This window comes from Eublepharis macularius, chromosome 11 (assembly GCF_028583425.1).
Source record: "Eublepharis macularius isolate TG4126 chromosome 11, MPM_Emac_v1.0, whole genome shotgun sequence".
NCBI lineage: Eukaryota > Metazoa > Chordata > Lepidosauria > Squamata > Eublepharidae > Eublepharis > Eublepharis macularius.
Window position 1 is genome coordinate 69,944,583 of NC_072800.1, and position 27,064 is coordinate 69,971,646.

The window sequence follows — 27,064 nt, forward strand, 5'->3', positions numbered from 1 at the left end:
AGGAACACAGTATGGCCAAGAGAGTTGGAATTCAGTGATCAGAGCACCCAAGCATTGTTTCCTTTTTAAAAAAGCAGGCTCCTGCCCCCACATTCAGATTCCATAAAAGCCCTATAAAAACAACCGTTCTTAAATGGGGCCAACACACACACACGAGGGGGGAAGGAACGAGTGTGCCAGCCGTGCCTCTGTCTGGGCACATTTGCTGGACACGGACATAGCACTGGAGCCAATGTGTGCACAGTATGTACATACATATATGTAGGCCATATGCCCACATTCAGGTGGCCATGGGTAGGAGGGGAAAGAGCTGAAATGCTACTTCCTGCTCTCTGACTACATGTTCTGCATGCAGATTAGATGTGTGTAAAAAACTACTACTCCATTCCATGTCCCAAACAACATAATCTGCTGATTTCTGCATATCAAAAGTCTGTTTAAAAGGACAGGGTTAGGCCAGGGCTTTGTTTTGTTTTTCCTAATTAATTGGCAACCTTTATTCTCATCGTATTTTCATGGTGCCTCTATCTTATACTCAGTATCATCCGATTTATGTGTAACAAACACTAGCTGTCATTCAAGAACATATGTTCGTAAGCATATGGCCATGCAGCCTGGATCTGGAAGAAGAATATTTTATTTTAACAAATTGATGGAGATCAGAGCAACCAGGCACTGTGACAGCTTCAATAAGATCAGTAACCTTCATGCTGCTAATGATGAATGGAAAGCGGATGTTCACAACAGAGGATGAGACCACAAGTGCTGGCTGCATGTCCAACTCAGCTTCCCTTCCCTAACCACACATCTTTGCTTCAGCATATGTTGAACCATCTTCTCTTTAGCTGCAGAAAATGTTAGAATGCAGATTATATCTGCAGAAGGCAGACAAGTAGGCATCAGCTGCACAATGCCAAGACTGTGTTCAGATGTCACAATAAACCATAGTTTTAAACCATGGTGCATACTAGCTAAGTTTACAGGACAAAAGTAACCAATCCCAGCTTGCGTTTTTCCTGTTTCTCTTTTAACCCCCTGAACTGAGGCCATCCTCCCTGCACTGTCATGTCTGTGGCCAGGCAGCCACAAGGGGCAGTCAAGATGAGATGGGACCATGAGCATCTGCTTTGCGCACAAAAGGTCTCAGGATCAACCCCTAGAACCACTAACGAAAAGGATCAGGTAGTGTAGGTGATATAAAAGCCCTCAGCCATAGACCCTGGAGAGCAGCTGCCAGTCAGAGTAGACAATACTAACCTTGAAAGACAAATGGTCTGATTGGGTGTGCATGCTATGCAAGAAAATGGTCAATACATAATAACAAACCACGATTAGTTCAAACTGTGGTTAACAAACCAGCTATGAACTTTTATTTGAAGTCTTAGTTTGCTGACAACCAAGAGGTCATGATTGATTGGACCATCTGCACTCAGATGTCTAACTGGGGGATGATCAACCCATGGTTTATAAATAGTGGTCTACTGTGATATCTCCATGATGGGAGCAACTGAAACTCATAAACTTGTCCTTCTATGGACCAGTTATAAGCTGCTTCAGCCCCTCTTGATGCTGGAAGGCTTACTAGCAGCAAATCACTGTCATTTAGATTCTGCTGCATGGCATGTAGTGTATACACATCATCCGCTTCCCTACCTTATACACTGTAAAAGTCTTCTTAACACAGGAGCTGTACAATTCTTGGCATTTGTTTTCATCAACCACTGGACACAAACTAATCAAAATTAGGCCTCTGAGCATAAATGGGCACTGTGACCTATGGATACTGGGTTTTATACAGTTTTCAGTTCCCTAATATGGCTCTAAAGTTGGCTTTAAGCCTCTTCTGGGAAAAAAAAAGGGTTTTCTGAAAAATATCAAGCTTTATCTAATCCTATCAACTGGGATTATTCAAGTCATCTGTAATCAAGGCAGAAAGTAAACATGATGCTATTTATGAATGATGTCCTGTTTGTGACTGATTATAAAAAGACTTTTCAGTGTTTAATACTTGAAAATAAAATAAAACTGGTACATGTAACATATGCCTTGGCAGGATACAAAAATCTCACTAGTTAGAAAAAAAAAGGTCTATATCATGGGGTTTGGGCTAGAATCTGCTAATTTTCCTTCCCAAAAACATTAGAGATGTTTGGCTATCCTGGTCCATTTGCCTGTGTTTGAGTCCTGGCAAGAAAGGTAGACTATGAAACAAACAAATAAATAAATAATGATCATATGAAACATTCTTATATTTAATGAGACCATTGGTTCACCAAACCCACACCCATTTGCTCTCACGGGTTGCAATCTCCTAGGGTTTTAGGTAGCGAACAATCTTGCAGTGGAGATTTTAGCTGTTCTGTTTTTATGCTGCTGCTTCTTGAGTGCCACCAGGAATCTTTGTTTCATGCTGTGATGCTTTTAAAAGTTTTAACTGTAAACTGATGTTGTTTTAATGGCTGTCATTTTTATCCTGTCATTGTTGCTGTTTTAATAGTACTGTGTTTTCTGTTTTACTATTATTTATTATGCTATAAGTCAACTTGAAGATGTTTATACACAGAGAAGGGATACAAAAGTTTTAAGGAAACAAACATTGTGTGCACAAGACTATTGGCATGCCAACTATCTGCGACTCAGATGGATGTACTGTGGGTGTGAAAACAAGAGCAGCAGTGTAGGATCAGACCAATGGTTTATCTAGTCGACCATCCTGTGTCCAGCTAGATATCCTTAGAAGCTTACAAACAGGGCACAGAGGCTAAAGCATTTTTTTTTGTCCTCCAACACTGATATTCAGAGGGTTACTGTGGGGATTGGGTTATGGCTTTGTGGTAGAGCATCTTCACTGCGTGCAGGCTCAATGCCAGGCATCTCCAGTTTAAATTTTAAAAAAGGATCAAGTAGTAGTAGGTGATGTGAAAGACCTCTGCCTGAGACCCTGGAGAGATGCTGCCAGTCGAAGCAGACAAGACTGATGGAATAGAGAAGAGAATACTGAATACCTTGATGGACCAACCATCTGATTCAGTGAGGCAGCCTCATGCGTTCATATGAAGTCTCCATTTAGTCATTAATAATGGCCACAAAGATTTTCTAATACTCTTTTAGAACCAACTCAGCTAATGCTAATGCTGCCATGCACGTATCCCAGCATACCTCTGGACCTCGTCAACGAGGTGGCAAAGAGAAGGATTAATATCTGCTTTCTGTGTTGATGGGAACCATGTCCTCTGTAAATATTACTGTTTACAGGATCTGGGGCATGTTTGTAATAGGCTAGTTTACCTCCCCAGATGGGAAAAATGAGGACTTAGCTGAAGAATCTGCTCTGGACTGATGGGATTTTTGGTGCTCCCTTAAGGAGGCAAACCTCTGCGTTCTTGTTGTCAATGTTTTTTGGAAAACAAAAAGAGTGAAATAACAACAACAGTATCAGTATAGAAAGGATAACAACTGGACAGTTGCAAACAGACGCATTCTAAGATGATACCTTACTGACTCCTAGATTCTTGGATAAAATCCAGGTTGGTGAGGGACCAAAAATTGCAGTCCAAACATATGGTGAGCCGTGATAACATCATATCATCATCATCATAATTTTTGTTGTTAGCAACATTCTTTATAATCCACCTTCTCACAGAGACTTTCTCACCTTTCTTACGCAGACGGTATGCAGTAGTATAGTTTACAGTCCCTATCCCTTTACCAGCAAGTGCTTTCCTCAGACTGGTTTTGTTTAAGCTTGCAGTTACATTATGTAGATTGTTGCGATCATATTTCAGGCAGCACTGATTTCATATTTACTGTTAGATTTCATTTTGGTTGTCTGATAGGCATGCCTTTTGAAGCGATGAGCGTTGTCAAGATTTAGGCTCCTGATTCCCTGTGTATATGTATGTCAGTGTGTGCTGTCAAGTCATAACTGACTTAGGATGACCCCAGGAAGGGGCTTTCAAGGCAAATGAGAAGCAGAGGTAGTTTGCAACTGCCTTTTTCTTCAGAGTCTTCCTTGGCTGTCCCCCATCCAAGTACCAGCCTGGCTTAGCTTCCGAGATCGGACAAGACTGGGCTATACCATACCAGCTTCCTTCCAAATTTCCTGCTTACTTGCTTTAATTTAAAAGTTTACAAACCTTTCCTGTCAGCTCTGAAAAGTCCTCTCCTCCGATTATTTGCGTATCTTGCATAGATTGGTCATTCTGAAAAATTAAAATGTATAATGCTTTACTGTACATCCAGCATGGAAAAGAAAAACATGGCAAGAATGATTCTTGTGGCTTTCTCATTCCAGCTTGACAGGTCAACAGCTAATCAACTTTTCTTAAGAAAAAAAATTTACTCTCAGTTTTACTCAAACCACGCTTTTTCTGCTGATGAAAATGGAAGAAGCAGTCCCTTTTAACCACCAAAAAAGGTTATACTAGAGATCAAGGGACCTGCATTTACAAAAGTCATATGGGATGGGGGCTGTAGTAGAAATGGTAGAAATGGCTGTAGTAGAAATGGTAGTTATTTCCATGGGACTAACTGAACATCAGAGTGACATTCTTTCAAAATAGTTGCCCCTCCCCAGTGGACTGACTCGCATGGAAGTATAGGACTGTCAAATTCCATAGATTTTAATGAGAGATTTATATATATATATATATATATATATATATATATATATATAATTTCTATGCCAACCCTCCAAACAGCCTACTTGATAATATAATAAGAACATGAAAACCTTGAAAGTTGTTGTAACAATTAATAAACTATTAAAATCCAGTATTACAAACCAAGCAAGAGCATAAAACAGCCTACAACATTTAGCACCTTAAAACGAGTCTCATAAAACACTTCTCAGGCTAGAAGCAGATTGTAAAAACAAGTTTAAAGGAGTAGCTCCCTTAAAAAGAAAATATTTAGCCTGGTGCTTGTCAGACAGCAGGGTTTCCCCATCTTACAACAAAGGCCAAGGAGAGTCAGTGTGGTTTAGTGATGAAAGTCTTGGACTAGGCCTGCAGAGTCGCAGATTCAAATCTCTGTTTGCCATGATATTCACTAGATATCTTTGGACCAGTCATTCACTCCCTACCTAACGTACTTCACAAGGCTGTTGTGAAGATAAAAGGGAGAAGGGTAGAATCATGTGCAGCTCTCTGAGCTCCTTGGAGGAAGGGTTGGGGAGTTCTCTGAGCTCCTTGGAGGAAGGGTCCTGTCAACACCCTGGCTCAACAACCAAATTTTTCGGTAGGATAATGTTTGTATTTAGCGCATGAGAACTACTGCTCTAACCTTCCACCCAAGAGTGAACTACATGGCCAAGGTACCATGCAACAACTGCATTCCACCAAAAAGTGATGCATGGATTCATATCAAGAATGGGGTCAACAGCAAGGAACACTTCACTACTGGCCACCTTCTGAATACGTACGGAATCACATTTGGTACAGTAAAATGCCGTAGATGGGAGCCTATACCACTGGTTTTAATATACTTCACTCTAAAGGAACCTTTTCATATCTCTTTTAGTGATTCCGCACACATTGGATAATGCACTTCCAATCCTTTTTACCTGCTTACTAGAGAGGCACATTCTGAGATGTCCTTTGTGTGCAGGACTGTTGACCTAGTGCCTGACCCATTCAAACTCAGCATATACCTTAGAACATGTTCAGTGCTTTCCTTTGATTGTGCAGTGCAGGCAGTGATAAGTAGTCATAGACAAACTGTTCATCTTTACTACTCTTCCATAGGCTTTTAAGAAACTCTGGAGTTTGAAAAAGCACTGCCTCACATTACCAATTTGGCCAACATATTAAGTTGATTCTAAGCAAGCAGAACAATCATTTTAATTTTTTAAAATAATTTTGTTGATCGATTGATCAATCGATCTATCTATCGAATGTTGTCATTTGGTGCTGCCTTCCCTCACTCTTTGTAACCGTGTGGAGTACAAACAAAAATGTAACTGAAATCCTTTAAGGATCAGGGGAGAAAAAAAGGGACTGCCAGATTACCAAATGGACTAGAGTGCTGGACATGGGAGAGACCTGGGTTCAAATCCAAACCAGTCACCAGACGATGACATTTGCTGAGTGAACCTGGACTAGTCGTGCTCTCTCAGCCTTGTAAGAATAAAATGGAGGGTGGGAGGGAGGGGGATCATTAGACGAAGGGTACGATAAAAAAGGAGAGAGATAAATTAATAGAAAATCCCCTTGGTCCCCAGAACAAGAAGAGCTATGTGGGTTTCTACTATTTTTCTAAAGGGGAGGGTGAGATTTTTCTTGATAATGCTGCAATTGCACAGTCTAGCTGTAGACAGGAATCTTCCAACCTCTGGGGATAAACAGGAAAAAGTAATAGGGGAAATTTACAAAAGATTTTTGTTTACTGTTCTACAATAAATGCTAAAATCCCTTTCAATTACTTTAAAGTACTTTCCCTTTGCATTTTTGCACTCTTGGCTGCAGCAGCAACTCTGATGCTGGCAAAGAATTTAAGAAGTGAATCCAAGAGTCTTTCAAAGCACCGGATTAGACAAAAAAAGTGAGGCTTGTATAGTTGAGGACTGGCTGCTACTGGGGAAACTGCTATGCAATTCCCTGTCCCCATATTTGCAATTGCTGCCAAGGCAGAAATATATTTCCTTGCAATGAAATGAGAAAAGGAACAAATGGGAGAGGGGGGGGGAGTCCACCTCTACATATTGCATCAATGCCCTCATTACATTAATGCCATCCATATAAGCCATGTTTTTAATCAATTGTTGTTTATCATCATGTCTAACACCTTGCTGACTTTTAAAATCTCTTTTTAGCTATTTACATCCATTTTCTTTTCCCTGAATAGACTTAACGTTTAGCAAAATATGAATGGAATTGTATTCCGTCATGCCTGCATGCCAAGTTAGGATACATAACTTCTCCAAATGGCATTATCTGAAAAGTTCACTCAAATGCTTTCCCAGAGCATTAAAGAGGAGGTTGAAAAAGCAGATGCTTTCGCTGATCTTCTCAGTTTAACTCAACATGTTTCTGTTCCTCATTATGTGTTGTTTACTGTCTTCTGGCCAAGTTTTAAGGCATTTTAGAAGGGCTTTGATCCGAAAACATCATACCTCTGTTACAAACTGAAGATATGGCAGTCAGGCAGGAATATACCTTAAATCCACTCTGAAATCATTAGAGAACAGGCTGGATGCTAATAACGACAGTGCTACAAAATCTGATCAACAAAGAGGAATCCAGCTAAACCACCCAAGAGAAGAGGGGAGAAAAGAGATGATAGGTCTTGATTTTCTCTGCTTACACATTCTCGTTACAAGCTCCCCTTTAAAACTCATTTCAGAGCTAGATTTATGCACAAGCAGCTCAAGACAGGACTCCCCAACCCTGCTAAACCTGTAAGAACTTTTTGGAATTTTGAAAGCAGGTAATGGGCACCACCACAAAACAGCTACCATGGAGATTGGGGCCAATCAGAAAATGTTGGGAAGTTTCAAGTCAAACATCTTTCTGTGATGGCTGTAACTGTTTCCAAATGGGTGCTTTCTACAGATACAAAGGTGATTCTTCCTGAGCTCTTCCAAAGTACTTCCTGCTCCAATGAGATGGAGAGTGGGCAACAACAAACACATTGATGGGTAACACATTGGGGATTATTAGAGACTCTTATTACAAGAGATCTGTGAGTTAAAAATTACTAAAAACAGTAAATTACCATGGGGAGGGGCGAATTCTATGGAGCTTCTTAAACTTGACTTAGTTTAAGGTCTCAGCATGTCTTAATCTGATCCTGGCCAGTCTGCAGGAATTTATTCACAGCAGGGACTGGTGGCTAAATGGCTTGGTTAGGGCCAAAGCATTATTTCTCTGGGCTTAGTTCAAATTTGTAATGGACCCCCTCACTTGATGCCATATAGGGTCACTAGTCAAAACTAGTAACCCCTAGGAGACTGGGAAGGGCAGCATTTAGCCAAATGGCATCCATCAACACTTCAACATCACTTCAGGCTGTTTAACTTTAAGGGATGTCACTATGCCACAAGACACTCTAGGATTTACTCAACACTCTATGGTAAAAACAGATTTTGTTCCCCCTATTTCTCTCCCATTGCCCTATGGAGCAGTGGCGGGGGCAGAGTAGATTAACAGGAGGTTGCTCGCCAAAGTGGGCAATTTGGCCTGCCTAATGCTTTATCGTATCTACAGTTTCATGATAATGGACTTGCAGCCTAGGCTGGTTCCATCGGGCTTTGGTAAAGTATACCCAAATCTTCCCCCCTTCATTTGACAGGGCTGACAACAGCCAGGAGAAAAGATGTCTTGTCCTTTTAATAGAGACTTAATGAGGTATTTTGGTACGGAAAGCTTCAGCTGCCCATTTCTGCACATTAAGTCTCTATTTCTGTGAGGAATTTTTCTCCAGGTGTGTTGGTAACCCTGTTCCTTGGATCCTGGCTAGGGTTCATACTTTTTCAACTTCCATTCTGAGAGGGCTCCTGTACCTTTAATCAGGGGAAACCCACTAGATGGAAGCTTCCCCTTCACCATACTTGGAAAAAGCTGCATCTGTGGAATTTCTGTCACATAACAGTTAAAGCCACAATGCCATTGCTAGAAAAAAAGGAACAGAAGTGACTCAGCTGGCAGGGGGCGCTCTTTTCCCCTTTAGATTAGAAGCAAACTGTATTTGTGTGATGCCTCTCTTTGACTGAGCTAGAAATTACTATCTAACTCCTCCTCTTTCAATATTTTTGTTCTTTGTTCTGCAGGTCTTGCAAGCAGCAAGATGGTTCTGCACAACATTCCTGTGCATGCTTACAAGAGGCACACCCATGCTCCCACTCACATGCAACCAGATTAGCTGGCCACTTAGAGAACAGTGTTATTTAGTTTAGGTTTCTGTTTTCTTCAGCTACTACAAGAATGCAAATGAATGTGAATATGCCTCAAGTTTTATCTGTTGCAATATACTGGTTTGAAGAGTGTTTTACACATGTGATCCCTTGCTTTCCTGGTGATGCAACTTTATTTATTTACTTCACTTATATCTCACATTTCACCCGAATGGAAACCCAAAGCAGTTTGCCTCATTCTCATCTCCTCCATTTTAACCTCACAACAACCCTGTGAGGCTGGTTATGCTAAGAATGTGTGGCCCAATGTCACTCTTTACTACAACAAATAACAAATATCCCCAATACAAAGCTGGTAACTCCTAGATGAAGCTGGTGAATGTCTGGTGTGATCTAACCCCCCCCCCCCCGCCCCCACCAACAAGCACCTGCTCTATTCTCATGACTCAAATATTGCTCTTATAGTGTCGATTTCTTCTAGGACAACCTCAGAAGGCTCAGGCTCAGAACTAGGCTGAATCCTCCTAACTAATTCTGCTATTAAATATTCTCAAAGCCCAAACAATGTGCCAAAGGATCCATGCAAAACGACAGCCTGTATTCTTTGTTGCAGCAAAAGCTCTTTTCTCCTGTTCTCTGTTCCTTCTGGACAGAGCCAGTTCCAGGAGGTCCAGCCCATGACTAGGCTTCCATTCTTGCCCTCCTACCCACATGCCCCCACGTGCCTTTCCACCCTTCCTTTGCCCATTTGCAAGCTCTCCCACCACCTGCATGCCTATATTGCCTACCTGCTCTTTCCCCAATGGTGATCGGTGCAGCTAGCAGTGCCACAGCCAAGGCCACCAGGAAAACTGATGCTTTGTGCACCACCCACATGCACTTCTGAAACACATGCAGCTGGAAGTAGAGGTGACAAGGCACTCACGAGCAGGCAGTGGCAGGATGTGACTGCAGGCATCAGAGATGAGTGAGTAGGGAGTCCGCAGCAGTGGGTCCCACCTCAAGCTACAGCCCTGGCAGCTGCCTCACCTCACTGTGTGCTGACCCCAGCTGTGCCTCTGGAACACATGCCACTTCACAAAGGGCCAGTGCCCATCTAGGGTATAACAACACCAATTGTCTCATGTGATTTCCACAATGAAGTCATTCCCCAAAGCATAAAACCCTGCACCTTCCTTAACCAAGCCACTCTAGCTTCGTTCTTGCCCTGAACATGGTTGTGCCACTTAACAGTACTCCACTCTTTTATTGGCTCTGATGCAATTTTCACCTCAGCAGCCATATTAAAAAAATAGACCTCAATTACATTAAGTGATGTAGACAAGGCAAGTTAGCAATTCAAGTCTTACCAGATAAAATAAATGCTACAGAAATATACAGGAGTAGGAAAAGGTTATATAAATTAAAACAGAGATGAGACAATAGAACAGCAAGGTAGGGAAATAGTTGGAACTAACGTAAACTTTGGAGATGGCTTCCTTCCCAGTGACCTGCAGTGATCTCTTACAGTAGCCCTTGATACAACACAGGACGTCCACATTCTATTTTAGGTCATTCCCGTTTGCCCTAATTGTAGCACATTTCCTTTGCACAATTTGCTTCATCCTACCCACCAATAAAAGATGCCCATTTTCTTTCTGCATTATTTGCAGTGCAGGGAGTTGTGGGGGAAACAAGTATCTATCACTATCATATGTGGGCCTTGATGGTTTATCTTTTAATACCTCTGAAACCAGAACAGCACAACTGTGAAACCACCCCACCCACCCCAAAAAACCCACAACAAAACAACTGAAGTCTCTATATAAATCTTAAAGATGAGTAAAAGAAACTTAGGGGCCAATGCTAAGAAGCTCTACTCAGGGAAAAGTCCAATTTTATTTAATAGGGCTTATTCCCAGGAAAGTATTCTTAGGAATAACCAAAGGCTGTTAATCTTCTGCAACTGTACCAGGGAAGCAAAGAAACTGGGACTATACCGAAATTCAGTATTCTGAAAAATGCCAGCTTTCTTTTTAGGTGTATATATTATATAGATTTGTGGGATTTGCTATCAAAGATAGGTATCAGTTCAGAATAGAGATGGGCACAAACTGAAATATGAACCAACATTCATGACGAATCAGGCCGGTTCGTGGTTTGTGAACCAGCAGTTCGTCAGATCCCATTTCTGATGAACCACCATGAACTTTAGGCTGGTTCGTTTGGTTCATTTTTCATTTCATCACTGCAGACAGCCTGGCGCTGATCAATCAGTTTCCTAGGCAAACGGGGATGGACTTCCTGCAGACTTTTTGCTGGCGTGAAAGTGACTTTCTGCTGACCCGGAAGTGGTGATTTGCTGGCCCGGAAGTGACATTTTCACAAACCAAAACGAACTGATTCGTGAGCTGGGGCAGGTTCCTGAAAGTTCGTGGTTTGTGAAACATGACGAACCATAAACCACATGATTCATTTTTTTTCTGGTTCATGCCCATCTCTAGTTTAGAAACTAAAGGTTCCTACCTCCTAAAGGAAGAACTTCATCCAGTGGAAGGGCTCCTTTCTCTGGTGGCAGAAACTCTACTAATGGAGGAAAGTTTCAGGTGGTAGCCATGTTGGTCTGCAGCAGAACAGGAAGATTCAAAGCCTTAAAGACCAACAAGATTTTCAGGGAATAAACTTGATCAGATGAAGACGAGAGCATTGACTCTCAAAAAGCTTATACTCAGAAAATCTTGTTGGTCTTTAAGGTGCTACTGGACTTGAAACTTACCAGAGGAAGGCTTCCCCCTCAGCATTGTCTTTGGTTCCAAATCAATTATTTTCAGTGGATTCACTTCACACACCAATGTGTCAACTAGCCCACAGAGAGTGCTTTCAGTAGATGTTCACCAGTGTGAAAATCTTACTGCTTGGAAATGGCCAAAACTCAATTCTAAGCATCTGCCAATGCAGCCCTGTCCTAGGTATGTTCACTTGGAGGTACATGCAACAGAATGGAGAACAACAGCAGAAATCTTCCACGCATTTATCAAGAAGCAAATCCCAAAGAACATAGAACTTTTGAAGAATTGGGCTGTAGGTTCCATATCATATTGGAATCCAAGGCCTAGCAGAGCGCTTCCTTCCAACAACTTTCAATTTTTTTAATTAAAAAAATGAGGAATATTCAGCTGTGTGAGTTACAGCTTGTGGTCTGAAGTGATACAGCCCAGATACAAGTTTAGCACCTCAATGAGAACTAATCTTATAATTTCTCTTTTAAGACAATGTCTGATGCAGACCATTTTGTTTGACATTCAATGCCATTTTTTCCAGCCAAGGAATTTGCAGGTGCTGTGGTGGAATCTGAGGGGTGCAGTTTGTGCCTGTCATTGAATTTCAGACCCACCCAGTCATATCTGTGGCAAGTCTCTGAGGTGATGGTAGTGCCTCTGGGGCTTGGTTTGCTCCCTACGTCTGTCTAAAAACAACTTTTTTGTTTAGCTTCTCATGGCCATACTGCAGATTTGTTGGTACCTGGATGAAAAGGTTGCTTATCCATGGCTTCAGCTAAAACTGTCGTTTTATAAGATGATGGGAGCTGATGAACCATGCCTCATGAATGCCAAAGAAAGGGGGGGGGTTGGTGGCAGCACCTTGTCTTTGGAAACCCTTCACCTCTTGAGATTCAGCTGGCACCTCCTTTACTCTCATTTAGGTGAAATATAATTTCTCTTTACCCAGGATTTTCATGTAAGGACTCCATCCAGCTGTGTTATGGTCAGTTCCTAACATGTGGACTGTTTTATTAACATAACCACCCTATATTAAGCACTTGTCTAGTCTGTCTTGCTTTAGCTTAAGCAAGATGGAGACTGTGTAGTGGGTGGATTGTTGGACTGGGATCTGAGAGACTTGAGTTCATATCCTCACCCTGCCATGAAGCTCACTAGGTGATCTTCGGCCCAGGGCCAATCAGGGTGTAGTGGGGCAGGAGGCCATTTGGCCTGGGCCTCAACCTCAAAAGGGTCCCCAAATATTGGCACTTGTTCATTATTTTGGCATTTGAAAAGTCTCACCACTTGTTTTTGTTATGGCTAGGAGCTTCAAAGCTGGAAGTAGCCTGGGCCTCTCTGGACCCCTGAGCAAGCCTGCTTGGGCCAGTCATTCTCTCTCAGTCTAATTTACTTAACAGGATTGTTTGAGGATAAAATGAGGCTCCTTGGAGGGAAGGTGGGATTAAAATCTGCTAGGCCAAGAGACGAAGTTTTAGCTTTCTAATTTATTGTTAATGTTGTTTTTTTAAAAATATATATGCTGCAACCTGCCATGAAACTTCAGGATAAGTGACTGTGTGTGTTTTTGTAGCAGGAAGTACATTAGCGAAGAAATCCGCCCCATATGTTTCTGCAGCAGCCTCCTTCTCAAACCTTCCATGATAACAACAACTTGCATGTGGCCAATTCTTCCAGGATTAGATCATGTCTTTTGAGCTGGGTGGGACAGCACGTTATTACGCTTCTCTTCCTTTTCAGAGGCCAGTTCTTGGATCCATCTTAAGCGACACGTGCAATGAACAGGGTGGCCTCAGGAAAAAAACAAAAAAATCCTACATCCCATCATCTTATAAAATGAAAGTGGCACAATACCAGCACACATCTGTCAGCTCGTGGCAGAAAGTGGAATCTTTTAAAATGTTTAAAAGGCTACTGTGATCATAGCAAAAATGCAGCTGCCGTACATATTTAAATGTCTGTGTCGCTGTACTGCGGACTACATCTTTTACTGCCTGCCCATTTTCCTATCATCTATAGCACTGTTTTTTCGTTTTCAAAAGACGTGAGCTCATGGATGGTGTTTGAAAGTTGAAAAATATACAACAGGACATGGGTGTACCACAAATTCTTCTTTTACAGTTCTTCGTTAATCCATCCTTACTGTAACCTTATTTTATTTAATTCACTTTCATCTCACCTTTCTTCCCAGTGGGAACCCAAAGTGGTTAACATTATTCTCCTCTTCATTTTATCTTCACAAGAACCCTGTGCGGTGGGTTAGGCTGTTAGCGATTGGACTTGCCCCCACAATATTAAGAAGGCTTATGAATATAGTTATGCCATAAGCCCCCTTTTCTGACTATGCTTCGAGCATTAAAACTACTGCCCAAGCTGGCAGAAACAACATGGAAGCCAGATCCCGGCTGGGAGATGGAACGTGTAAACATGAGGAATGACAGGTGAGGTTAGTTCATCCCCCTCCCACACTCCAGAGGCACACTAAGGATCCTAATACAATAGGGCCTTCCTGAAGTTCCTAAATTAATCAACTCAACACACCCTATCGATCTCCCCTTAACCACTTTCCTATTCTTAGGCAAGCCAGGAAGCTGATAACCTCACCCATCCACCTCACAGGTTGTCAATCATAATTGATAACTTTAGTGCTACCTGGGAAAACCCAATAAACCCTTCCAAGTTCATTGTCCCTCCTCCCCCCCGGAGAGTGTTTGCCGCTTTACTGACCCACTTAGAAGACAGTTCACCAGCTCTTTGTCTTGCCCCAGAGACCACTTCTCAATCCTTTGTCTCACCTCGGGAGCATCCATTAAGTCTTTGTTTGGGGGAAGAGATGCAATCTTGCCCCTAGGTAGGATCCACAGTTTAACTGGACTACCCCTCTGTCATAGCTGTGTGCATACTTTGCATCCAGCACCCACCCTCGAACTTCCGTTCAAATCCTTCTGCCTTGACGTGCATGTTGGTCAACACTCTCCCTCTCTCCTAGATGGTAAACATCACCCAATTCCTTGACCTCTATCCAACTTTCACCACTGCTTTCCAGTTAGCTGTGAATGTGTGTTGTGTGTGTGTTTAGTGTGCCATTGATCTTTGTTATTTTCAATAAAAATCCCCTTTTGGTTGTGACATCTATCTGGTCACTGAAAAAATTCTCTAGCTGGGACAATTCTTGTATACATTGGTGGAGATCTCTCAGTTATCCCCTCTCGCTGCTTTCTTCTTGCTGCTAATTCCCCCCAACTCACAAGGAAACCTTCCCTTTGGGTAACAAGGCTGAGAGAGTGTGACTGGGCCAAGGCACCCAGCGAGCTTCCAAGGCAGAGTAGGGATTGGAACCTGCATCTCCTAGATCCTTGTCTGACACTTTAACCACTGCATCATGCTGGCTCTCTTATGAATGCTGATAGTTCTTAGATCCAGTCTGCAGACGGGGAACAGAGGCTGCCAGAGAGACTGGGTCAAGGCCATCGACTAAACTGCGACTTTCAATTAAATAACATTCAAACAAAATTTTTCATATTCAGGCAAGCCACTTTTTTATTATGGAACTGTCCCTTTACCAACATTTTGGCATCATTCCTTGCAGTGCTAGTTTGCTGTCATCCTACTGGCTGTATATGCTGGTACCACTTTTCCAGAATGAGAACAAATTTTGCTCTAATTTCTGTTGATTCTTTAGCCATCTGGATAGATGTGTGATGATACATCTGATGAACCAGAGATTGCATTCAAGTGTAAGCACTCAGCATCCCTATTCGCAACTGTAAACAAAAGAGGAGGCAGACAGAAGGGGCAGAGGACAGAAGAAATTGCAGGTGCATTATCTCCCAATTCAGGGTCCAATGTAACGGCTCTGCAGGAATTTTCAAATTACAAACTCTTTTAGAAAATGAATGGATCTTCCAAGCTTTTTAAAATTTCTAAATAGCAGTCACTGCAGAGAAGGGGAGGCTAACTTTGATTGTATCCACAATGCAGAGGGTAGTCCCCACAGCCATCTCATTTTCCCAACTTCAAGCCAGTATCTGTACTTGCTACTTGCCCATATGTAGCCTTAATGTTTCTCCCAACAGGATGGTTACAGCTGGGAAATTAGCAAATAGGGAAAAGGTTAATCCCACTCCTACCACTGGCTCCGTTTTTCTCGTTTTTCTCGTTTTTTCCTATTTCCTTAGAATGCAAGCTTGCAAACAGGGGCCCAGCTATTTTCTGGTTGTCTGCAACACTTAGCAAATTCTTAAACACGACTATTAGTATTATCATAGGGCATCTTCTTAATGCAAGTTGCACAGTTGTGAACTTGGAAAAATGCAGGTAGTACAAACACATGCCGCTGCTTAATGTAGCTGGCACTAAGCATGACAGCATTCTTCAAAGCCTGCCTGCACCATTCTCTAGGGATAAAGTTTTAAATAAATTTTTTAAAAGATGAGTACAAAAAAGTGGAGGATGGACTGGAAAAATACCATTTCTTATGTAATAGGTAATACTGTAGATTGTTCAACACAGATCAGCCATGCTAAAAACAACGGACATACCTTGTTCTGTGTATACAAAGGAAAAGGTGCAGTTGCTCAGTGTGTAACGTGCCCAGCAATGCAATGTGGCCAGGGAATGGAAGATTTGTGTTCACTCACCGTGAAGCTTCCTTTCTCCATGGTCCAGGAGTGGGTCAGTCAGACTCGTGGGAAGTAGCTCCTCCTCTGGTGCAGGGTCGGATTGGCTTTGCAATTCCAGGTAGGAGGGGCTCTTCCCTGGACCTCCAGTTCTTTTCCAAGCCCATTATCTCCATGCAGTACGCCACAGAAGCCACCTTCCATCTTGTAACCTGCTCATAACATACTGATAACATGTATAAACTTGACAAAAAACTTCCTAACCAAACTATCCAACTACATCCGTCAGGATACCCCCTCCCAATCTAACAACTATTGGGTGGGTATTGACTGACCCACTCCTGGACCACGGAGAAAGGAAGCTTCACGGTGAGTGAACACAAATCTTCCATTCTCCCATTGGTCCAGGAGTGGGTCAGTCAGACTCGTGGGACATATGTCCAGCAGTGAACTACCGGGTGGGTAATTTCCTACTCTAGACCTCCAGGACGTGCTGTAGCACTCTCCTCCCAAAGGCCGCTTCTGCTGAGGCCACCTGATCTACCTTGTAGTGTTTGGTGAAAGTGTGCACCGATTTCCAGGTAGCCGCTTTGCATATCTTTTCCAGAGTTGGAAAAGCCCTATATGCCGCTGACGCAGCAGCTCCCCTTACTGAATGGGCAGAAATCCCCTCGGGAGGGGACCTCTTACTTGTCCTATAGGCCAGAACAATACAGTCCCGGATCCATCTACTCAGGGTTGCAGTCGACACTTGTTCCCCTAAAGAACTCCTCCTAAAGGAGACGAACAAGTTCTCCACCTTATGGCTAGTCTTAGTCCTGTCAATGTAATAGCTCAGGGCCCTCCGAACATCCAATTTATGCCACTCCCTCTCCTTGCTATGAGTAGGATTAGGACAAAAAGAAGGCAACACTATGTCCTCACCCCTGTGAAAGTCGGAGTTCACCTTTGGAATAAAGGTCGGATCGGGCCTCAGGACTACCCTGTCAGCATGGAAAATACAAAGTTCCCTGTTCACAGACAGGGCCCGTATCTCCGATACCCTTCTAGCGGACGTTAGTCCCACTAGAAAAATGGTCTTTAGAGTGAGCTCTCTAAGGGGACAGAGCGCCATGGGCTCAAACGGTTCCTTCGTAAGTGCAGAAAGCACTACATTCAGATTCCAGGTAGGGAACCTATGTACTTGTGGAGGATTTAAGAGCATAGTTCCCCGCATAAAACGTCTTATGTGAGGGTGTTTATTGAGGGAGCCCCCTTTCCTAGATCCCCTCACAGCTGAGATGGCTGCCAGTTGTCTCTTCAGGGTACCAGTGCTTAGTCCCTTATCCAACCCCTCTTGTAAGAAAAGCAAAATGTCCTTGATGGACGCAGTCAGAGCAGTACGTTTCCGTTCCATGCACCAACTGGAGAACACCTGCCAAGTCCTGTCATAGCTCTTGTTAGTAGAGTCCTTCCTGGAGGCCAACATGGTCTTTATCACCTCCTCGGCGTAGCCACACCTCTTCAGTTGGTCGAACTCAACCGCCAAGCTGTCAGTCTTAATGACGTCGGGTCTGGGTGTAGTATATCTCCTTGTTTCAGCAGGTCCGACCTGTGGGGCAGTTCCCATGGGTCTGTCGTCGATAGTCTCATGACCTCTTGAAACCACGGTCTCCGTGGCCAGTAAGGGGCCACCAAGATCACCTCCGCCTCTTCTTCCACGATCTTCTGTACCACTCTGCTGAGAATGCTGACCGGTGGAAAAGCATAAAGCAGGGCACGAGGCCAGTCCTCGCTTAAGGCATCGGTTCCGATGGCTGCCTTTTCCTCCCACCTGGCGAAGAACTTTGTGACCTGCCTGTTCGATGCCGTCGCGAATAGATCCACTTCCGGCGTCCCCCATCTCCAGCATATCTGTCTGAATACTTGGTCGTGCAGTCTCCACTCTGCTTGGTCCACTGAATTTCGGCTCAGCCAGTCTGCCACTATGTTCTGTTTCCCCGCTAGATGCACTGCCTTTATGGACAGGAGATGCGACTCCACCCATTGGAAAATCTCCTCTGTCTCTCTGCTCAATCTTGGGGACCTGGTCCCTCCTTGCCTGTTTATGTAGGCCTTCGCCGTCATGTTGTCCGTTCTTATCAGCACATGTTGATGTAGCAGATCCTCCTGCAACTCCCATAGTCCGTACTTGATGGCTCTCAGCTCTAACAAGTTTATGCTTCGGTCCCTTTCTTCCTTTGTCCAGGTACCCTGGCACATCCTGCCTGTCATATAAGCGCCCCATCCCGACAGACTCGCATCCGTAGTCACGATGGATCTCTTTGGTTCTCTGAGCGGTACGCTGTCGCTGAACCTGGCAGGCTCCGTCCACCAATTCAGCTCCACCCTGAGAGACTGTTATCGTCACCCACTTCCTTTGTTTGTGAGTTATGACTTTCTGGAAAGGACGTAGAAAGGTTTGGAGTGGGCGAGTGTGGAAGCGAGACCAGCTCACAATGTCCTGGCATGACACCATCATGCCGAGCAGTTTCGCTAGAAACATAACCTCCACTTTCTTCCTGCTTTGTATCGCCTTTATAATCGTGGAAATCTTTTGTTGTCTCTCTTCGGACAAGAAGGCTCTGTCCCTTGTTGTATCTATGAACACTCCCAGGTGATTGATTTTTTGTGTAGGGACGATGCAACTTTTCTTCCAGTTGATCACAAACCCATGCTCCTGAAGGCACCGGGTCGTTTCCTGTGTTGCTGTCCTTTCCGCAGGCAATGAGGGAACCTTTATCAGCAGGTCGTCCAGGTATGGAGACAGGGCAATCCCTTGGACCCGGAGCACTGCTACCAATGTCACCAACACCTTGGTGAACACCCTCGGTGAAGACTTCAACCCGAACGGTAGCGCCCTGTATTGGTAATGGTCTCCATTGTATGCGAATCTGAGGTATTTGCGGTGAGACTGTCGTATCGGTATGTGAAGGTATGCCTCTGAAAGATCGATTGAGGTCAGGAAGTCCTCCTTCCGGATCGCTCCTACTGTTGTCTTCAGGGTTTCCATTTTGAACTTGCGGCGCTTTATGTACCGGTTGAGCCATCGTAAGTCCAGTATAGCTCTTACCTCTCCGTTTTTCTTTGGTACGATAAAGAACACCGAATAGACACCCCGATTCCGTAGGAGTTTCGGGACTGGCTCTATTGCTCTTATCTCTACTAGATGTCGAATGGCTCCGAGAATCTTGAGATGTTTCGATTCCATTTGATGTCTCGGCAGCGTAAGTAGTCTCGAGGGCGGTTGTCTCTCGAACTCCAAAGTGTATCCCTTGGATACTGTTTCCAGTACCCACTTGTCTGATATTGATCTTGTCCATTGAACTGCAAAGTGTTGCAATCTCCCCCCAATTGGGATGGACTCTTTCCCCTCCAGATAGTCATGCCTGATTTCCTTTCTTCTGGCCCTTTGACTGTTGGCTCTGTCTTCTGAAACCGAAGTGCTTGTTGTCACTCCTTGGTTTTGTTTGCCACCGGCTTTTGAACGTTCTGTCACCACTGGATCGAAAGGAACGCTTGGGGTCTCGAAAAGCCTGCTTGCTCTTGCCCTTGAAGTCGCGTTTCTCGGAGGGCAGGACCTTTTTCTTCTCAGTGTCTTCCACTAGAAATTTATCCAGTGCCTCTCCAAACAACTTTGTCCCTGAGAAAGGTATCGCCGCCACTTTGTTGCGTGCCGGTGGGTCCACGTCCCAGTTCCTGAGCCACGTGTTGCGTCTTGCTGTCACGTTGAAGCCCATGGCCCTCGAGGTCATCTGGAAAGAGTCCATTGAGGAATCTGCCATGAAGGCCGTGGACAGGGCTAATTTCTTGACCACATTCCTGAATTTCCGTGGTATCTCCTTGCCTGCATCCGCTAGTTCTGACGCCCAAGTGAACGCTGCTCTGGCAAACAGTGAACCCGTGGCGGAGGCTCTCAATGATGCTGCAGACGCCTCGAAATTCCTGCGTAGTGCCTGCTCAATCTTTTTGTCGGATGGATCTTTAGGCATGCCCTCTGCATCCATAGGTAGTACTGATGTGGTGGCCAGGCTGGAAATCGGGTCGTCCACTGCAGGTAACTTGATCTTTCTTGTTGCATCTGGTCCCAGTCTATAGAATTTATTGAACACTGACTGTAAGGCCTTTGGTTTAGCTGGGTTATCCCATTCTGCCTTAAGGATGCTGTGAAACATAGCTGGCAATGGCACCCCCGTCTGCGGCTGTCCTACTTTGGGGAGAACCTTTTCACTGCCCTGTGGGTAGGATTGGTCTGCATCCTCTTTCCCCACTTCCTTCTGGGTGATTTCCAGCGTCCTCAGGACCTTTGGCAATAATCTAGAGTATAGATCCTGTGGAAACAGCCTGAGCTGTGTCGAGGTCATAGGGTCTTCCTCTTCCTCTGATAGTTCTTCATCGGAGTTTGTTACTAGACCCGATGCTTCAGAGTCTGAATCAATGTCTCCAGACTGGCTGGATGATTCCTCTGTCCATTCCTTCTCCTTCCTCCTCCTCTTGGACCTGTGAAGGGAAGTGGGCTTCGCATGTCTCTTGCCCTTGTGGGAAGAGCGCCTCTGGCTCCCTTTTGATGACTCTGAGACGTGCTGAGCCCTGAACTCCTGCACTACTGCTCTGAGTTCCTTTCTCATTTCACCCCTCATCCAGGTTAGCATACTTGCTTTCGTCTCCTGGTCTTTCAGATCCATATTGCTCTCCTGGTTCATTCCACTGGGACCGTGCTCTGATTGAGGGGAAAAGGGTGAGCTAGGAGACTCCAAGCTGCTTAAGGGTCCCTCTGCTGTCCCCTCTTCGCTCTGCCCTGTCTTGGTGGCCATTCCCGCCAAAATCTTCCCACCTAGGGGAGAACACAAAATGGCGGCTGATGAGAGGGAGAGTCATCAAGGTCACGGGGGAAGGAGAGGGGGGGGCTAGCCATTAGAGAAGAGCAAAAAACCCCAAAAGGAAAAAACGGGGGGGGGGGACCACCTAGCACCCCCGTTTCACCTTCTCTAGTCAGGCTCCAGGGGCTAAAGCCACGCTGGTTTTGCCTTATTCCGCTCCGGCCCCCGCCAGGCATGTAGCTCCCTACCTTTGCCGAAGTCCTGGGAGTGCCTCTGTCAGTGCCGCCGCCCGTGCACCTGGAGACCCAAGGTTGCTTTCCGGGCCGAGCCAGCAAAAAAACGCTGCTGGACGCGCTGGTCAACACCGTCGCCGCGGCCGTTTGCAGTTTCCCCGGCCTTCTGCAGCGTCCGTGCGCCCGCGGCATTCTTCGCGCGCCGCTTTTGGCGCCGTTTTCTAGCCACTCCCTGCGGCTCGATCCGGGGGAGGGGGGGAGCGCAAGTTAGGAGGGAGATTCCCTTCCCTTGTCCCTTGCCCCTCCGTCCCCTCTGTTGTCGTCGTCTTCTTCTTCCTTTTCTTTCTTTCTTTCCTTCTTTCTTTCTTTCTTTCTTTCGAAATTGCTGTGCTGTATACGAGCAAGCCAAAACACAACCCTGCAAGAGCAGGGCCGGAAAAAACTGGAGGTCCAGGGAAGAGCCCCTCCTACCTGGAATTGCAAAGCCAATCCGACCCTGCACCAGAGGAGGAGCTACTTCCTACGAGTCTGACTGACCCACTCCTGGACCAATGGGAGAATGGCAACCTGAGGCCCTCTGATTTTCATATTGGGGGAGGCAGTATACCAGGGCCTGCATTCACACTATAACCCGTGAATAGCAGCAATAACTGTTACATATGCTGAGCATTTTGTTGTCAAGAAATGATGGTGGTTCATGTTTCCTGACTTAGGGCTGGCCTTCAACTTCCAGGTGGAACCACTGAACCCAGTGAGTTGCAAACATGAGACAAGAAGTAAGATCACATCAGAACCACACAACAGGAAGAAGGAGAGCACTGCCTTTGCTAAAAGGCAATCCTTTCCACTACTGAGCGACTCCCTTCACTGCCCTGCTGCTCATCTTAGTTTTCATGAAAAAGAGGCAGGAGATGTGGAAACTTTGATCTAAATGAATGTGCACTAGTAGCAAATCTTTCCAAAAAAGATTTGGTTCTCTAGCACCTTGTGACCCAGCAACTGGGGCTTTATGACCGAACTCGCTGGCTGAAGACTATATACTTTTTATGGTGAAAGTCCCACATTCAACTGTTGGCCGTTCAAGTGAAAGGCTCTCAGGTAACAGGGATTGGGAAGCCCTCCCTGCAGCTGAGACCTTGAAGAGCAAACACCAGTCAGAAGAGAGAATGTTACATTCGATGGATCGATGGTTTGACACATTATAGGGCAGCTTCACAAGATGAGGTGGTTGCTGAAGTGACGCGAGTGGAAACTAAGCATGGAGGAAGGAGAAGTCTCATCTAACCAATTCCTTCTCCTTTTTCCTTTCTCTTGGTTATTGCTTAATAATAGCAGTCCATGTGCACCCGGTAGTCCTTGCTAGTGGGCATTTGTACACAGACACCACAGCCATTTGCCTTTTAAAAATACCCTTCCTGAACTTGCAGTCAGAGAGGGCAGGTGAAAATTTTGTGTGTGAGTGAGAGGGGCTGTTATAATGTCAGCCCGTACAGAAAAAAATCTTAGAAGCACTGTATAGAAACAGTTTCACTTCATACCGGTAACTCAGGCTAATTCATAGTCTCTCTACACAAAACTTCTTACATAGAGATGCTTCCATGGAGATTCTGTGTGTACTCTGTGTGTACTTATATTCAAGTGTACTCTGTCACACGGGAAAACAAGTGTGAAATCTTTCACCTGAGCCTACTCATATAAGATGTCTTGTGTAGAAAGACTCTCAGTTATCAACCTACTTTCAAGATCATTGGATTGATTTTTTGGGGGTCAAATGGTCTCAGAAATACACCCTGAGATGCAGAACGATGATTCTGTCTTTATTGCAATGGTGAGAATAGAACCGAGGTGACAGTTATTCTAGATTTGTTTCCAAGAGCATTTTCTAAAGACTCTTGGAGGGTATGTAGTGACTCACATTTTAACTTCCCATTAATAGCTGAAAGACACACCCAGCCACCTCTTTTCTGTTCCTTCTACAAAAGCTGCAAGTGGACTCTAGCTTTCCAACTACCTTGGAGGAGTTGATTTAAGTCCATACATACTTTCACCTATTTTTAGCATGTTTGGAAGAGCTTACCCACATATTCCGGATGAACATTTTATAGAACTGGAATTTGTATACTCATCACACTTAAAACAGGAAATCTCTTTTCCTTATACTGACTCCTAAGAAAAGAGACAATGTAGCAAACAATGTACCATGATTAATAGGTGTTTACAAAGAATGCAGCCATTTTTATTTGGAAAGTTTTCCTCAAAGAGGGAGAGTATAACAATGAAAGCTCAACTTTCAGGATGTGGGGTGGACTACAGGATTTCAGTGCAACTCCAAGAGCTGCATACTCTTTTGTTTGAACTATGACATTTTGATGGCTCTTTCACTTCCTAGACTCATTAATAAATCAAAGAATTAAGCAGTGGGGTGCATTTTAGTCTTGGTCCTGCTGTTGATTTTATGATAGCCCCAAGATCTGGATTATCTACAGCTAAATGGGTCTTTTTACTTTGATATGTGTTGGATGGCCTAAAGGGAAATGGCAAAGTCTGGGCCTTTGAAATCAGTTTTTCTGAAGTACATCATGTACTCTGATAAAACAGAAGTCAAGTGGAGCTGTGGTGCAGTCATAAGGAGGTATGGAAAAATAAAAATTTCCAAGTATTATAAAAAACTGTGATAGTTAATGGTAGACTGGCTGGCAAATGAGATATGGAAATAAGAGATGGGAGTGGGACATGGGACAACAGCAGGAGAGCACAATTAAGATGCACATCTTCTTGTAATAGGCTTTTAAAAACTGCTTTAGGCCTAGTTACTCCAGTGTGGATCTGAAAGAGTGTGTGTATGCACATGTGTGTCGAAAAGAGTAGAAAGGACACAACACAGATTATGCATAGACACTGGGAAAGAGAACAAAAGAACAGAGAAAGTTGGGCAGGTACACAAAGCAAGATTGCTAGGTGGGTAGTAAAGATTTAGGACATTTGAAGGGGGGCAGATTATGGCCTTAAACATCTTTTTTTCCCCTCCTCTGTTTCATTTTTTAAAAATTCAGTCTAGTGGAGAGTTCAGGAGAACCTGATAGCTTGCACATTGTGTTGTATTTTGCTTGTTTTTAATAAAAGGTATTACATGACGTTAGTTTTTTGGATGAAAAAAGGAATAGGAAGCTGATTCAGAGCGCATAATGGAACGAAAGAACTGAGCAGAGGAAGGGGAGAGGGAGAGGAAAGAGGCAGAAAATACTAGGTTGCCTAGTCTTTTGCAGTCATTGGCTCTGGCCTGGAAATAACTATTAAGGAGAAATGAAAAATCTTAAAAACTATGAAGTTCCACAAAATGGCAGGATTATTAGAAACTTTTAAAAAACAAATAGCCATGCAGAGATATGGTTGCATAGTAGGGCAATGTGCACACATGCAAATGCATACAGAACCACTGGCATGGAAGCAATTACTTACATCTATTCAATAACTGTAAGGCTGATCTTAGTCTATTGACTAATGATGCACTATTATTGAAATGCTATACACACTCCTACATGCACCATATACATACAAATATGGAGAAAAGTGATGGTAGATCCGCAGAACAAAAATTATGGCCGATAGTGTCCAACTCTGCAATCGCAAGCCAAAATTATTTCCATCCTGGATTCTGTGTTACTCCAGTTCAATGGCACTTGCATATGGCTTGTGTTACACTGTATAAGGCTACTGGGCAGCACTACTGCAACAAAGTGAGATGTTTTCTAATGATGAGTTCTTTCAGAACACAGAAACAATGCAAGATTGTGTTTCTCCACTCTGCTGTAGATTAACCTTCCACCCATGGCGTCACTGTGCAAGCAGTTGCAGTTAGGAGGGGGACATAAGAAAGGCCATTCCGAATGCCATTCAACCACTAGTGGGGAAGATTTAACCTCCAAATTTAATTATATGAATGAGAGGGAGGATGAACGGGATTATCTCCTGGCTCGGAGCAGCTCCATGCTGTGAACTGTGCACGCCTGATAAATCTGAACTCATTGAAAAATGTAGCACTCTCAGCTTTCTACCAATGAAAACATCTGTCTAGACTAGGGAAAAATATTTAAAAGAACTCTCACCTTTTGCATTTGTATTTCTGAACATAATTTTCTACTGGAGAACAGTTCTTCATGCAGTACAAAGTGCTCTTACGTATACTAGTTAGTCAAATTGGTTAAGACCTCCTGTTCCATTAGAGATGTTAAGCGCAAAATGTGTTTTAATCCAGCGCAAAGGAAGGACATTTCCTCTTTGACCACTTAAAAAGGCTGTGCTGAGACAAAAACCAAGCAGGGTAGGGGGTGTACCATGAAAGGTAACTGAGTGAGACTGAGTGAAAAGTCTGGATGGATCCAACCCGTAATTAGTTCAGTTTTTAAAAATATGTTGACACTTATTTCCTATGTTTATATTTCCTATGTGATAGGAAAAATAAATAAGGTTTGGTCACTGTAGAAAGTGGGTACCAGTTTTCCTCCAGGATAAGCACCCTGATTTGCAAACGTATCCTAGGTGGCTGCCTAGGCGAAGCAACACGCAGAGGGCATGTGTTACAGTAGCAGACAGACGCATCATTGTTTCACAAGGGCTCCCTTTGTGCATATGCTTTATTTTTCCTACTCAGGAAAAGCAGCATATGCAGAAAACAGTATGCAATTTCTGTTCTTAGAGAAACGTTAAAAGATCTTATTTTATGCCTTAATGTTAGTTGTTCAGTATTTATTTTGCTGCAGAGGCTTAAAAACACATGATCATGTCCCAGGATCTTTCCACTATCCAGGAATTCATATGCTGTAGCCTGGCAGGGCTGATGTTATTCTAACCTCTCAAATAACTTCTTGAAGCAATAAAGAGCTAGTGGAAAAACAAAGTAAGCAAACAGTTATACTCCATCACAGGCACACACCCTTCTCAGTGATGTGATATCTCATCAACAGCTTGACCTTGAGTTCCCTGTACAGGAACTGGACTTAATGCCATATACAGTACAGGAAGCTAGTCAAAGGGAATTTATTCTTAATGCAAATACATAATGTAAGCTAGCTCAACACATGCAGCAATTGTAGAAGACATTCTGCAGAATTTCAGAAGAGTCCTACCGGATTAGCATTGAGTGGCCATCAGTGGCCAGCTAGATGCATCTTTAGGAAGCCAATGTGCAGAGTATGAAGCCAACAGCCCTTCGATGTGGCCTGCTCACTCACCCATCCCCAGCAACCAATATTCAGTGGTATATGACCTCTAAATGTTCACTGAGCCATCAAGGCCTACAGTCATTAATAGAATTACTATCAATTTACTGAACCTCCTTTTCAAGGGATCTCATTCACAGTTAGCATTATCACATCTAGTGGCCGTATATGCTATAAATTAATTATTATTGGGTAAAGAAGTGCATTCCATAGCTTTTCCTCCATTGCCTGCTAATCAATGTCATCAGGACGCCCTGAGATATAGGAGACCGCCCCCCCCCCCTTATAAGGGCAGAAAGGCAGGTATAAATTTTGTTAAAAAAATAAAATATTGCATGAAACATTTCTCTATCTATAGCATTCACAATGATATAACACTACTTTTTAAAAACAATGTTCCTTTAACCCTTCATTAAAGGGAAGTTATTCCCATCTCTTGGTCCTTTTGCATCTTCTTCACCACTACAAAATTATCTTGAAAGGTGGCAATGAGAAGTCTGCAGAGAGTCTCCAAGGCAGTCACTGCACAGATTTGTATAAAAACA

General features: G+C 43.8%; 1 protein-coding gene across 3 annotated transcripts in view; it reads right to left on the reverse strand.

Moving 5' to 3' along the window:
- PRTFDC1 (phosphoribosyl transferase domain containing 1) overlaps nt 1-27,064 on the reverse strand; it is a 62,759-nt gene that overhangs the window by 16,287 nt on the left and 19,408 nt on the right. For 2 of the 3 annotated variants that reach the window (XM_054991394.1, XM_054991395.1), the window contains exon 4: nt 4,137-4,202. The exons of the other annotated variant lie outside the window; for it this stretch is intronic. In XM_054991394.1, coding sequence (XP_054847369.1) covers nt 4,137-4,202 — 66 coding nt within the window. The remainder of the gene's footprint in view (nt 1-4,136; nt 4,203-27,064) is intronic. 3 annotated transcript variants of the gene reach the window in all.